General features: G+C 40.0%; 1 protein-coding gene across 1 annotated transcript; it reads left to right on the top strand.

Moving 5' to 3' along the window:
- Window positions 1-4,067: 4,067 nt before the first annotated feature.
- On the top strand, window positions 4,068-6,400 carry LOC139720811 (prolactin-releasing peptide receptor-like). The gene is made up of 2 exons (XM_071632147.1): window positions 4,068-4,997; window positions 6,299-6,400. Exons 1-2 carry the CDS (start codon window positions 4,068-4,070, stop codon window positions 6,398-6,400), a joined length of 1,032 nt encoding a protein of 343 aa, XP_071488248.1.
- Window positions 6,401-13,445: the final 7,045 nt, after the last annotated feature.

Raw genomic sequence — 13,445 nt, 5'->3', positions numbered from 1 at the left:
GGCTGTCCTATCTACCATGTCTACGGAATTGAATGACGTATCTACGAAATTAATACGCCTCATGCACTATGAACATGATTGAGTGACACGCCTATTGGCATACAATAAGTGTGAAATTGAACTGGAAAACAACTACAACCACCACTACCACTGCTACTACCGATACTACCCCCTCCTCCTACTACTACTACTACTACTGCTACTACTACAACTACTACTTCTTCTACTACTACTATAACTACTAACTACTATTATTACTAGGCCTATTACTACTACTACTAACTACTAGGCATATTACTACTGCTACTACTACTACTACTACTACTACTACTACTACTACAAATATCCACTGCTACGACTACTTACTATTATGATACTATTACTATTACCACCTCTGCTGCTGCTACTACTACTGCTACTACATCTGCTGCTGTTGCTGCTACTACTACTACTACTACTACTGCTACTATAACTATTACTACTTCTACCACTACTACTTACTCCTGGTGCTTGTGAAGCAGGTGGTGCTATCAGTACACCCTACTTACAGTGCGTCACTGTACATCATTGTCATCATCATGGTAATTTAGTGCTACTACTACAACAGCATCAACAACTACTACTTCAACTAGCCCTAATAGACTACTGCTGCTGCTGCACTAACTGCTACTCCTACTACTGCTACTACTACTGTCACTGCCCTTTCGTCTCTTTGTTCATCTTCTGTTCTGTTTCCTTCTTCTCCGATGCTGTCTTCACCACTATCATGGCTATAAGAAATAGCTAATTCCCTCCTCCGTTTTTACACGAGGTTGCATTGACATCAACTTCTGTTATTTTCATTGAATCTGCAATTTGTCCAAATTGAAAAAAGGAGAGTTGAATAGTGAGTCGAGACGCAATATACATTAAGCATCTTTCTCAGTTCGCATCAAATGCCAGTAAGTGCTATTGATTTATTTAGCATCAATCGAGGACTAATAAACTGAAAAAAAGAGAGACGGGAGGAAAGAAAATTAATTTCTTTTTTTTTTGCCAGTCCATAAATGTCAAACATGCAGCTGTTGGATTTAAATCGATTTTTTTAATTGCATTAAAAAAAAAATCAAATATTTGGATGTCTGAAGCCCGAACTTTCTGGAGTTAAAACAGATTTCCCCATCGTCGTCAATCAATACACGTCTGTATACGAACATTACTTTTAGGTATGTATGGATTGCGCATTAGGGCAAATTACCCCTGAGGACACGTCCCCCCCCCACCCCCCGCACCCCCCATTCCCCCACCCCCCCCCCCCCCCCACCGGCAAAATATTGGTTAGTCTACTAAGTGATAAGACTAGAGTAAAGATTAGGGGTAGGGTTAGAGTCTGGGTAAAGGTTAGGATTAGGTTCAAGAAAAGGATTACGGTTAGGGTTAGGGCCCGGTTAGGGCTAGGCCTGGGGAAGGATCTGGGAAAATTGTACAGGGGGTAATTACCCTGGAACCATGGACTGAAATGCCTCAAACGTCTAGTTGCCTACTGTAGAGATCGAAAAAGGAAAATCTTCTGGAAAAAAAATAATTAAACTCTACTGGAGATGTGTGAAAAGCAAAGAAAGTCCTAAAAAACTTCATATTGAGTTTATGGCTTATTTGTGGTTTCCTTGTTGGATTGAAGGGTATATTTATTCATAAAAAATATTGAATGTCAAACAATTACCTGTCAAACAGGCACGCATAAATTATTGATTACACCGCATAACACCCTTTCGCAGCCAGAGGCTAAATGGATTGGTTGCTTTACATTAATAGCATGAAGTAATCGCAAGAACATCGTATAATAACATAAAGTACTAAGAAAACATGATCGGAGCAAAGAGAAAATCACCAGTACTACTCTTGGCATATCATGAGTATAATACACTCTATAAATGCATTGTGAATATTACTAAGAATATACCGCTGTTACCATGTACGGAGTGAAATATAATATGAGATAAATTAGTAATACATAAAATATAATTGGAAACTGGAAACGATGTTATTACCTAAGAAGGGGTCTAGGGGAATTACCCCCAGGGCAATTACCCCGGACCCTTCCCCTGGCCATAATCCTAATCCTAATCCTGAACCTAATCCTCACCCTAACCCAAACTCCTAACCCTAAACCTAAACTAACCCTAATCTTTACTCTAACCTTACCACTAACCAGTATTTAGCCGGGGGATAATTGCACTCTGGGGGTAATTGCCCGGATACGCCTTAGAAGAGCTCCCAGTCATTAAATAGCACGCCTGTACAACAACTATGTACGCTCTCGTGAAGAGTCTGGAAGCAATTTTGTGTTTATCATTTCATATACATGATACGTATTCGTGTCTATCTATCTATCCATCTACCTATCTGAGTATTACTAAAGACGAAAGAAGAAAAAGAAGAAGAGAATAATAATAATAATAATAATAATAATGATAAGAAGAAGATTTCCTCGCTTAGGAGTCTGAAGTAAACCAACATATCGTTATAAGCATCCTCGACATGCTTTACTGATGGAAAAGATGATTGCATAATGTTGTTGCTGTTTTGTGTTTTTATTTCCGCCCTCAGATAAAATACACACAGTTTGCAAGGGGAAAAAAATCCATATACGGTATGAAGAAACGGGAGATTGCCCGTTCAGCCATATTTGCAAAATACGACTGTTCGTCCACAGGGTCCCACAGCATGTAAAGTACATGCTGTGGATGGTTATTTTGTAGGAGTTTTTTTTTTTTTTTTGGGGGGGGGGTATTTGTTCTCCATCTCAGTTCATCCTTAGAAGTCTGTGCACTATTATTTTCTTACCATTTCAGCCATGATACGCCCACATTTATTTTGTTGTTTGCTGAGAGTTGTACTTTACGGCAGGCATAATACAAATATAGTAAACGAGAAAGGTTAGTTGGTGAACTTTCTGTGATCATGATAAAAGTGATTGTGACAAACAAAATGAATAGGGAGACAGACAGACACTACAGACAAACATACCAGGAGAAATAAAAAATAATGACGCAAAAAGTCCACGGATATTTTATTCAATAGTGACTACTTTTATGTCTACATTAAAGAAGTACTCGTGATTTAGAATGTGTTGTCATAATACTTCTTTATGTTAGTATGAAAATAAGGCAAAATGATGAATAAGCACGGATAGGGAGGGAGAGAATGAGTAAGAGAGAGAGAGAAAACGTAAGAAAGGAGATAGAAGAAAAACATGTAATCCTCCATCAATACGATTATGATGGATGTTGCTAAAAGGATCGATAATTTTCTGGCAGTCTAGAAAAATGTCAGTGGAGCGAACGAATCTTTGAAATGTCTAAAGCAAAATGCACTTTGCAAGACGGGTCAGAGCTCTAGCCTTCATGGGGGAAATCATAGCTATCTAAAGGTGGTACGCCTGTACCACTAGATTGAATAAAATATGAAACACCACAAGAAAAAAAAAGAACCCACAGAACTGGGGGAACATTAGTTTAGAATCACAACCATTAGTGAGAAGATATAGCATGCATGTAAAGACGTACGAAAGAAATGACAAAGAAGGCGTATTGAATATGCATTACTTCTTAACTTTGTAATCTCTTCCGTATTGGTAGTATTGGTAATGATGATCTTCTATTAGAAAAACATATGGTAATGTGATAATGATTATGATAGATTGTGCAGAAATGGAATATACGAAAATGCTTCTTTATTCTACCGAGAATGACTGTGCAACTTTTTAGTGACAGGTAACAGATTTACGTCTTCTTCAAAATCATTGCAGAATGGAATAGTCCATGTTTCTATAGGGTACAGTTTTTAACATGTCCAACCAATCAGAAGTGTGTAATGAAAATTGGTTAGGTCGATCATCATTTCACAAGACACAATAAATGCAACCACGCATTTTGACCGGGGCATCGGTGAAGGCTACTGGTTTGTAGGCCCCTACTATCACGATCACAATAGAATGAACACATATATCTAGATTGAAATATTCATTTCTCTGAGAAGTCGCGACAGAGGTCTTCATTGACGGTCGAACGCCACACGGTCTTATCATGACAGGTGTAATTCAGCTCGCTGTTGGCAGTGTTGCCGTAGGGTTGGGCGTACCGGGTAACCTTCTCATCGTCGTCGTCTTCGGCCGCCGGAAGGAGAAGAACGCAACAGATGTCGCCATCATCACTCTAGCTCTCGTCGACCTCTTCAGCTGTCTGTCGTTGGCGACAAAAGCTGTCGTGTACCCGTTCCATGGCCCAGCTGACTGGACATGTATCGCAAAATCCATGGTAGTGGAGACAAACCTTTACTCGGCTCTGTTCATCACCCTTTCACTCGCAGTGTATCGCTACGTGGCGGTGTTGCATCCTTTTTCCCGAATGATTGTGGCTCGAAGGGCGTGGCTCATCTCCGCCACTTGCATCATCCTTGCAACCCTTGTCCAAATTCCCCTCATCTTCACCGCCACCTCCAAGAAGCGGGGAGACATCTACACTTGCGACGCGTTCGGGTATGATCCGCAGGCGCGACAATTTTACGTCATATTTCCCGCTCTCATTTTCTTGCTTTCGCTCTTTGCGATCATAATTCTTTATGCCAGGGTGTACATTGTTATCAAAGAACAGCAGAAACTCCGAAAGCTAATGATGACAGGTAACGTAACTGTTTCAACCATTGCTGCACCACGAAATAGCAGTGCTGACGTGGATGAGACGCCAATTATTCATCCATCAAAAGGTCATTCGGTTTCACTGGCTGACACAAACATAGCCCGTGCCGGTAGCTGTAAAATCAAGTCTACATCAGACAATGGGCAAGAGGGCCATGTGGACCCCCAAGTCGTTGTGAGTAAAGCACGTATTCCATTTTCAAGTGCCCGTGACAGTAAACCGGCCGGAGTCCTTCTTACCAAATCTATTGCCAGGCAACGGCGTCAGGCGGACCACAAGACAACCCAGATGCTGATGCTCATCACAGTCATCTTCTTCGTTTGCTGGCTCCCGTCCGTGGCACTACGTATGATTCCCCCGGAGTCTAAGCAGCGTTTCGCTCGGCATGCGTCCCACGCACTAACAGCAATTAACGTCCTGTTGCAGCTGAAAAACTGCAATCATTTTATCAACGTGTTCGTTTACTTGATCGTCAACCGAAAGTTCCGGCAAGGATGTATCGAATATCTTCGATGTAGAAAATAAAAAAGATAATTTGATATCAACCGATCGAGGAAAAAGAAAATTTCTGTGCATACCAAAGGGATTCTTGTTGCCGCCGTTGACACGTACGTTAGGTGTATGCAATGTTTCTATAGTAAGGTTATTTCAGATCCAGGAAAAGAAAATCAACTCTGCCGTTCTTGTATTACTGTGATAAGCGCTATCGCACATGTTACAGTTAAACCAAGGAGTGGGAGATACATCATTTAGGAGCATTTCAAAATTAGATATTCAAGTTTTTATTTAGCGCACGTGCGTCATATATATAACGCACTGATGTATACTATATAATGATTAAATGTATACTTATATCACATGTATCTCATTACACACATGCGTGGGTATATAGATACTATATGTAAAACACTAAACAGTGTGTTCCTAAAAAGAGTGTAACCGAAGTTCTAAGATCAGCTATGTCAAGAATACATGATTTATTTATTTTTTGGGTGAAATTTTACTACAACCTGAAGTAACTCATCAGTTTTAATAAAAATTAATTTGACAACTTGCTTGCGTCAACATTGTTATTTGTGCGCAAATACCAACAATACGGAATGGACCTTTAAAGGAACAAGGGTAATTCTGGCAGGCCGAGGAGTGGGAGATGCCCAGAAAACATTGAGGCTGTCTGGAGACAACTGCACGTCGTAATCGCTAAGGGATAATGCCAACAACTTTCCATCGTACATGCATTGCGCTATTGAATTTTTACATGTATGCATGTATGCATGTATTCAAGTGCATGAGCGTCATCAACTGCTGGAGATGGATCAACTTTTTGAGGTGGCTCCTGGATGCAAATTTCCTGCAAAACCTCGTTGTTGGCGACGAAGCCACACTTAGCATGGACTGGAAAGTAAACATCCAAAAACTCGTGGAACACGCGACTGCCATGACTGCAGGACGTCCACCAGAGTTCAATTACGACGTGAACATGAGCAGACAAAAATGGAGTGCGTGGGCTTTCTTGTTTCGAGGTGGCCAAATGATTGGGTCATTCTTCTTCAACAGAAACGTGAATGGTGGCATATACTTAGACTTGATCAGTGAATACAATGTTCCCCATCTGGAAGAAAACTTTGAAAGACAGGATGGGGGAGTGTTCCGGCACCTTTGATAGGTACAGGATGGTGCTCCAGCTCACCGTCTTCGAGCTCTCCATGAGAGGCTGGTAGACCTATTTGACCAATACATAATAGCCCTCAATCAGGAGGTGGAATGGCCTCCACGATCTCCTGACTTGACACCCTGTGACTTTTTCCTCTTGGATACCTAAAGAGCAGGGTACACATCCCCACCACGGTGACCACGTGATCTGGATGACTTGCAGGTGCATATTTGGCCTGAGGTCGATATTCTTCGTCATGATCCTGCAATGGTTAGAAGAGCAGTGAGAGACATGCAGCGTCGTTCACAGCTTTGTGTCAACAGCGGAGATGGACACGTGTAAGTTGTTGGTGCATAAAAGGTATGGGCTGGATGATGTGCTCACCAGAGATTGGAAATTACAGGCCCTCTCAAAATGTTACCAGAGGGTATAGCATTTAATTCAAACTTGTTGTGAAAAACAAACAAATGATCAAACTAACAACATGCAGAAAAATTGGTATCGTATTACAAACCAAAAATGTAAAAAAAAAAAAGAGTAGGTTTTGTACTTCACCTTTGAAATACCTTTACCTGTGATCCATGACAATGTTGTTGCAAGCAAGGTGTCAAATAAAAGCTGATGAGCCACTTTGTCTTTTGATAAACATTTCCCAGGAACAAACCATTTATTCCTGACATATCTGGACACATCTACATCATATGTATTATATGCATAATTAGCTTGTAATGAGCCATTCGGGGCTCGAAATAACAGCAGTTGAGGTGGAAACCCCAGCCATGTACATCCTTAATCTTGTTTATTTGACAAAAAGGAATTATTACGTTTGCTTTCATTTCTACACGTGAGACAGCATACTCTATGCACAGAGATGTTAGAAAAGTAAGAAACAAGCATCTTTCCTTTGTACCCTTGTGGCGTGCCTCTAGAAGTTGTGCCTTTTACCATATGGTGTTAATATATCGCTTCAACAAAACAGAATTTCTATTCAAGAATGCATCACAGTAATACTCACTCATTCACAACAAACCGAGCGAGAGCCAGTTTGCTGTCCCGTTCAATGTTTTCGCAGTATGTGTAGAGTACAGGGCATATGAACAAAAAACAGTAAAAAGTTGTTACCTATTAAAGCACGCCGAAATGCGCAACAGCCAATAATCTAATCCGATAGTTTCACACAGTGGAGTAACTACGGGGGGGGGGGGGCGTGGGGAGGGGCACGTGCCCCCCCCCTCCCCAATCCGCTGGTGAAAAAAAAAGAAAAAAAAAAGAAAAAAAAGAAAAAAAAAACCTACCAAAATGATAATTCAAGGGTTAGTAAACTGCTTTTGAAATCGACATGAAAGGATGATCAAGAAAAAAGATATTTTTCTAAGATTTCTTTTAACCACATAATTAAAGAGGTATATATATATAGTGAAACATTGTTCAAAAAGCCCAGAGACGACAAAAGATTGTGATTCAGCGTGATTCCTGGTTGGCATTTTGAATACAAGCAGAATGTGCGCAGTGTACTCAGAACATCGGAATGGCAAAAAGAGTCGCTGCAATGTTGCGCAATGTGATGATAGGTAGTACACATTTGCTATCAAAGCTTGATCATTGATTTTGCAGTGTTGCTTTACATACTAGTCTATATTAAGATGCCTTGCATTGCCAATAATAAGACTTGACCTTGGCTATTTCCTAACATTTCAATCTATATGAAACACACACACGTGCACTCACAAACACAAACAAATTAGGGGATGCTCTATATAAAGTGCAGATTTTGGACATCCTTCTCCCGCTTGGTCGCTTCGACGCCCCCTCGCTGGTCATACCTCCCCCAATCATGAACATAAACCGACACCCTTGACTACCAGTGGCGGATCCAGGGGGCGCACCGGGCGCCCCCTCCCTCCAAAGCTAAAGAAATATACATGTAGCTACAAACGACAGTTTTTGGACTGTAAAATGTCAAAATTGTCAAGCTCGCTCGCTTCGCTCGCTCGCATTTAACCGTTATAATCATGCCATTCTCCTGATGTTATTGCCAGTTATTGCCAGCAGTTGCGCCCGATGCGCGCCCCCCCCCCTGAATTTCCAAAGCGAAAAAATATAGCTACAAACGGCAGTTTGGGGACTGTAAAATGTCCAAATTTTCAAGCTTGCTCACTTCGCTCGCTCGCATTTAATCGTTATACCATTCTCCTGATGTTACTGCCAGCAATTGCCAGCAGTTGCGCCCGGTGGGCCCCCTCTCCTTAATTTCCAAAGCAAAAAAATATAGCTACAAACGGCAGTTTTGGGACTGTAAAATGTCAAATTTTCAAGTTCGCTCGCTTCGCTCGCTCGCATTTAATCGTTGTGCAATTCTCCTGATGTTGCTGTCAGTATTAAATTGCCAGCAGTTGCGCCCGGTGCGCCCCCTCCCCTTAATTTCCAAAGCGAAAAAATATAGCTACAAACGGCAGTTTTGGGACTGTAAATTGTCCAAATTTTCAAGCTCGCTCGCTTCGCTCGCTCGCACTTAATCGTTATGCAATTCTCCTGATGTTGCTGTCAGTAATTGCCAGCAGTTGCGCCCGTTGCGCCCCTTCCCCTTAATTTCCAAAGCGAAAAAATATAGCTACAAACGGCAGTTTGGGGACTATAGAACGTCACAATTTTCAAGCTCGCTCGCTTCGCTCGCTCGCTCGCATTTAACCGTTATATGCCATTCTCCTGATGGTACTGCCAGTAATTGCCAGTAGTTGCGCTCGGTGCGCGCCCCTGAATTTCCAAAGCGAAAAAATATAGCTACAAACGGCAGTTTTGGGACTGTAAAATGTCCAAATTTTCAAGCTCGCTCGCTTCGCTCGCTCGCATTTAATGGCTATGCAATTCTCCTGATGTTGCTGTCAGTAATTGCCAGCAGTTGCGCCCGGTGCGCCCCCTCCCCTTAATTTCCAAAGCGAAAAATATAGCTACAAACGGCAGTTTGGGGACTGTAAAATGTCAACATTTTCAAGCTCGCTCGCATTTAATTGTACCGTTATGCAATTCTGATGTTGCTGCCATGAGGTGCCCCTGTGGAGCCGGGAAATGTGCAAACGCCGGGAAATGTGCAAACGCCTGGAAATGTGCAAACGTCTCGCCGGGAAATGTGCAAACGCCGGGAAATGTTCAAACAACTTGCCGGGAAATGTGCAAATCTCTAAATTTCATCAACGGGAAATGTGCAAACGTGACGCCGGGAAATGTGCAAATGTTCAATTTTGCCGGGAAATGTGCAAACCATTCATCTCACCTATATTATGTAGAGATGGAAGAGAAACTCTCAATGAAAGCTGCGCACGAAAAATTACCATCTTTACCACCTGTCTTAGCGACCATCTGTCTTGTTTTTTATGCCTCCGCCACGAAGTGGTGCCGGAGGCATTATGTTTTCGGATTGTCCGTCCGTCCGTACGTACGTCCGTACGTCCGTCCGCATTCGTTTACGCGATAACTTGAGTAATATTTACTGGAATTTTACCAAACTTGGTCCAAGTATAAAGAATGATAGGGCAATTACTTGATTAGATTTTGGGTGAAATCGTCCGAAGGACAAAGGTCAAAAGTCAAAGGTCAAGTCATGAAATTATATCTGTTTACGCGATAACTCAAGACTGGATCAAGCAAATTTCACCAAACTTTGTCCAAGGATGATGTATGGTGGGACAATTACTTGATTAATTTTTGAGTGAAATCGGACAGAAATCAAAGGTCAAAGATCAAGGTCAAATCCTAAAATTTAACCTTTTACGTGATAACTCAAAACTGGATCAAGAAAATTTCACCAAACTTTGTCCAAGGATGATGTATGGTGGGACAATTACTTGATTAATTTTTGAGTGAAATCGGACAGAGGTCAAAATCCTAAAATTTAACTTTTTACGTGATAACTCAAAACTGGATGAAGCAGCTTTCAGCAAACTTGGTCCAAGGATGATGTATGATACGGCAATTAGTTGAGTAGATTTTAGTGACATTGGCAAGAGGTCACAGGTCAAAAGGTCAAGGTCAAATGCTAAAAATGTTGCTATATTTCCCCATATCCATGCAATGCCCAAAGATATTGTCTTGAAACTTAGTGTAGACATATCTACTGCATAAAGATTCTCCAGAGGGAGTTTCATATCATAAGGTCAAAGGTCAAAAGGTCAAAGATTAGGTGAAAATGCTACAATTTCACTTTTCTCACAAATGGTTCAATGTAGGCCTATGTTCATGGAACTTGGTATATACACATGTAATGACTGGCAGGGATTATCTAGAATTTAGGGGTCATGGGTCAATAGTCATGGGTCAGAGGTCAAGGTCAACTCCTCAAAATTTTACTGTTTCCCTCATATACTAGTATATGCCATGCTTGCATTATTATTTTTAAAACTTGATATTCATATATTACCTAATGAAGATTCTCTTGGAAATTTCCTGCCAGAAGGTCAAAGGTCAAAGGTTAAGGGTCAAGGCCAGGTTTAAATGCAAAAAAAATATTTTAAACTGTAATTACACTCTTTCTTTATACCTTGAAAATTACTCAATGCATAAACTTATAAAAGGGTCAGTCAGAAGTCAAGTAAAAATTCTCAAATCCCAAATACATGTACCTGCACCCTTTAATAGACAATTATAGCAAACGTAGTTCAAGGAAAGTGAACATTCAACTATTTCAAGATATTTCTGACAAACCTGTCATTTCAGTATTTTGCCAGTTATGTGAAACTGTTATCTCACATTGTGAAGATATTATACTATACACCTATTGGGAGAATCATGCATTATGGCGGAGGCATCAGTCGCCATAGTAGTCTGGTAGGAATGGGGGGTCCCCATGCACCCCCCGAACACATTTTTTTAACTTACTTTTTTGTAACCCTTAGGGTGTCTAGTTAATGAATTTTTTTGTTCCCAAGAAAAAATCGTGTCCCATGGGGGTCATTGGCGGCCATCTTGGCAGCCATCTTGGATTTTCAGGGAAAATCATTATCTTCCATAACTTTTGAACTACACAGCATATAATTATAAATAAAGCATTTCTGCAGGGTAAACATGACACGAGGAATCGATTGCAATGGTTATTTACATGATTAAAGCAAGTCTGAAACAAGAAAAGCCTAAAAACATGCAAATTTCGGTGTCATTTTCACCGAAAACTACCCAATTAGTTTAACTTTTGAATTACACAACATACAGGGACAAATAAAACAGTAATTCAGAGTTGATATGGCATGAGGAATCGTTTGAGAGAGTTATTTACATGATTAAAGCAAGCTACATACAAGAAAAGTCCAAACATGCGAGGAAAACCAGTGTTGTTAACTCTAGAAATATTCCCAAGTAGTCTATATACATATATACATGACAATCTCATACCTCCTAAGAGTAAACTTACCTCTTTTTCTTAACAGTCTGGTAAGAAAGGGGGGGGGGGTGTCCCGTGCACCCTCATTTTTGTATCCCTTAGGGTGTCTATTTGATTTTTTTTTTGTCTCCAAGTGAAAATCGTGTCACATGGGGGTCATTGGCAGCCATCTTGGATTTGCGAGGAAAATCATTAGTTTCTATAACTTTTGAAGTTTCCAACATGCAAGGAAAAATAAAACATTTTTTCAGGGTATATGTGACATGAGAAATCGATTGAGATGGTTATTTACATGATTAAAAATGCTCGATACAAGAAAAGTCCCGAATATAATAAATTCTGTATCGGTTACACTGAAAAGTACCCAAATAGTTCAACTTTTGAACTATACACAACATACAGGGACAAATAAAACATTTCTTCAGACGAAACACAGCATGAGGAATCAATTGAGATTGTCATTTACATAATGAAAGCAAATTTGACACAAGAAATGTCCCAAAACTGAAAAATTAAGTGCTGTTACTCTGGAAATGGCCCGAATATTTCATGCTACATACATGACAAATTGCATATCTCACAAAAGTGACTAACAACTCTGTCTTTAGATCATTGCCCAAATAGGCCTTTTTTGTTTTGTATCAAAAACATTAAATAGAATCTGAAGAGAAAATTAATTTCAAGCATTGTCACCCCTCACTTGGTGAAATAGAATAAGAATGTAAGCACTGTGGTAATTCATATGCAAATACCCTTAAAAAGAGGTGACACATGAGAATAATGTTGATCACAACACTTAAAAGTGACTAATTGACAAAGATAAAACTTGAACTGAAATTTAACACTCTTTGTGCACGTTCAATTTCGTTTCATTTTATATTTAAAACGAGTTTGAGTTGGGATATATTCAAGGAAACAATCACTGTGTCAAAATGTCGAGCCGATTAAAAAAATTTAGATGCCAAAATGGTTTCATTTATTCTCAAGTTAAAAAAGCAGTTCATTCAAATGTATTTGTTTAAAGTTTATTGTCCGAAAACAAAAAGAGAAACATTTCATTTGACAGCCGGAAATCTAGCCTGTGAATAGGGACTGTATATCAATGTGGATTGCTGCTACTTTAATTTAGAAATATTTGCATGTGAATCGCTTTTGTGCTTACATCCTGTATGCATTCAATTCAAGTTCACATTGATTGGAATTAAGTTTCCTTTCGAATTCTGTTAAAAGTTGTCTGATATAAGACGCAATATTCAAGCTATTATCAAAAGACATAATGATATTTTGAAAGGGTTAGTCACATACCGATTAGTGATTGGCTGAACACAGTCACGTGATGGAAGTACATTCGTTATGTTGGCCCATGGGCGAACATTCTTGTAATGTTCTCCCATGGGAAAACATTTCCACGTGACAAATGACAGAATTAAGGCCTAGGACCGCAGCGCACTTATAACCTCCCTCAAAAGCATTTCAAACCCTTCGGGCGGAACATTGGGTATGTTCCCTCCGCCGCCAGTCATCATCTATATATTTCAACGTTTGTGACATGTGTATATGCTTTTCATGAAGTGTGGAATTAACGTATATTGAAAAAATATAAAGTAACACAATATGACTTCACTTTTCTTAAAAAGTATTCTGAATGCTCACCCTGTGTAACTGTACAAACCACAGAAGCGGTTATGCAATATATCAGGTTTTCATTTCACACTTCTTTAATTTCTATACCGGTAGTCAT

The sequence above is a fragment of the Diadema antillarum genome, unplaced genomic scaffold (genome assembly GCF_040938485.1).
Source record: "Diadema antillarum isolate AM-2024a unplaced genomic scaffold, OU_Dant_1.0 scf00000134, whole genome shotgun sequence".
In the NCBI taxonomy this organism is placed as follows: domain Eukaryota; kingdom Metazoa; phylum Echinodermata; class Echinoidea; order Diadematoida; family Diadematidae; genus Diadema; species Diadema antillarum.
The sequence above is the reverse complement of the archived record's forward strand: the minus strand, read 5'-3'. Positions and strand labels throughout refer to the sequence as shown.

Coding starts and splice junctions, on each gene's coding strand:
- LOC139720811 (XM_071632147.1), top strand. CDS start 4,068: ATGACAGGTGTAATTCAGCTCGCTGTTGGCAGTGTTGCCGTAGGGTTG. Junction 4,998..6,298: donor TCATCACAGTCATCTTCTTC/GTTTGCTGGCTC, acceptor CCCATCTGGAAG/AAAACTTTGAAAGACAGGAT.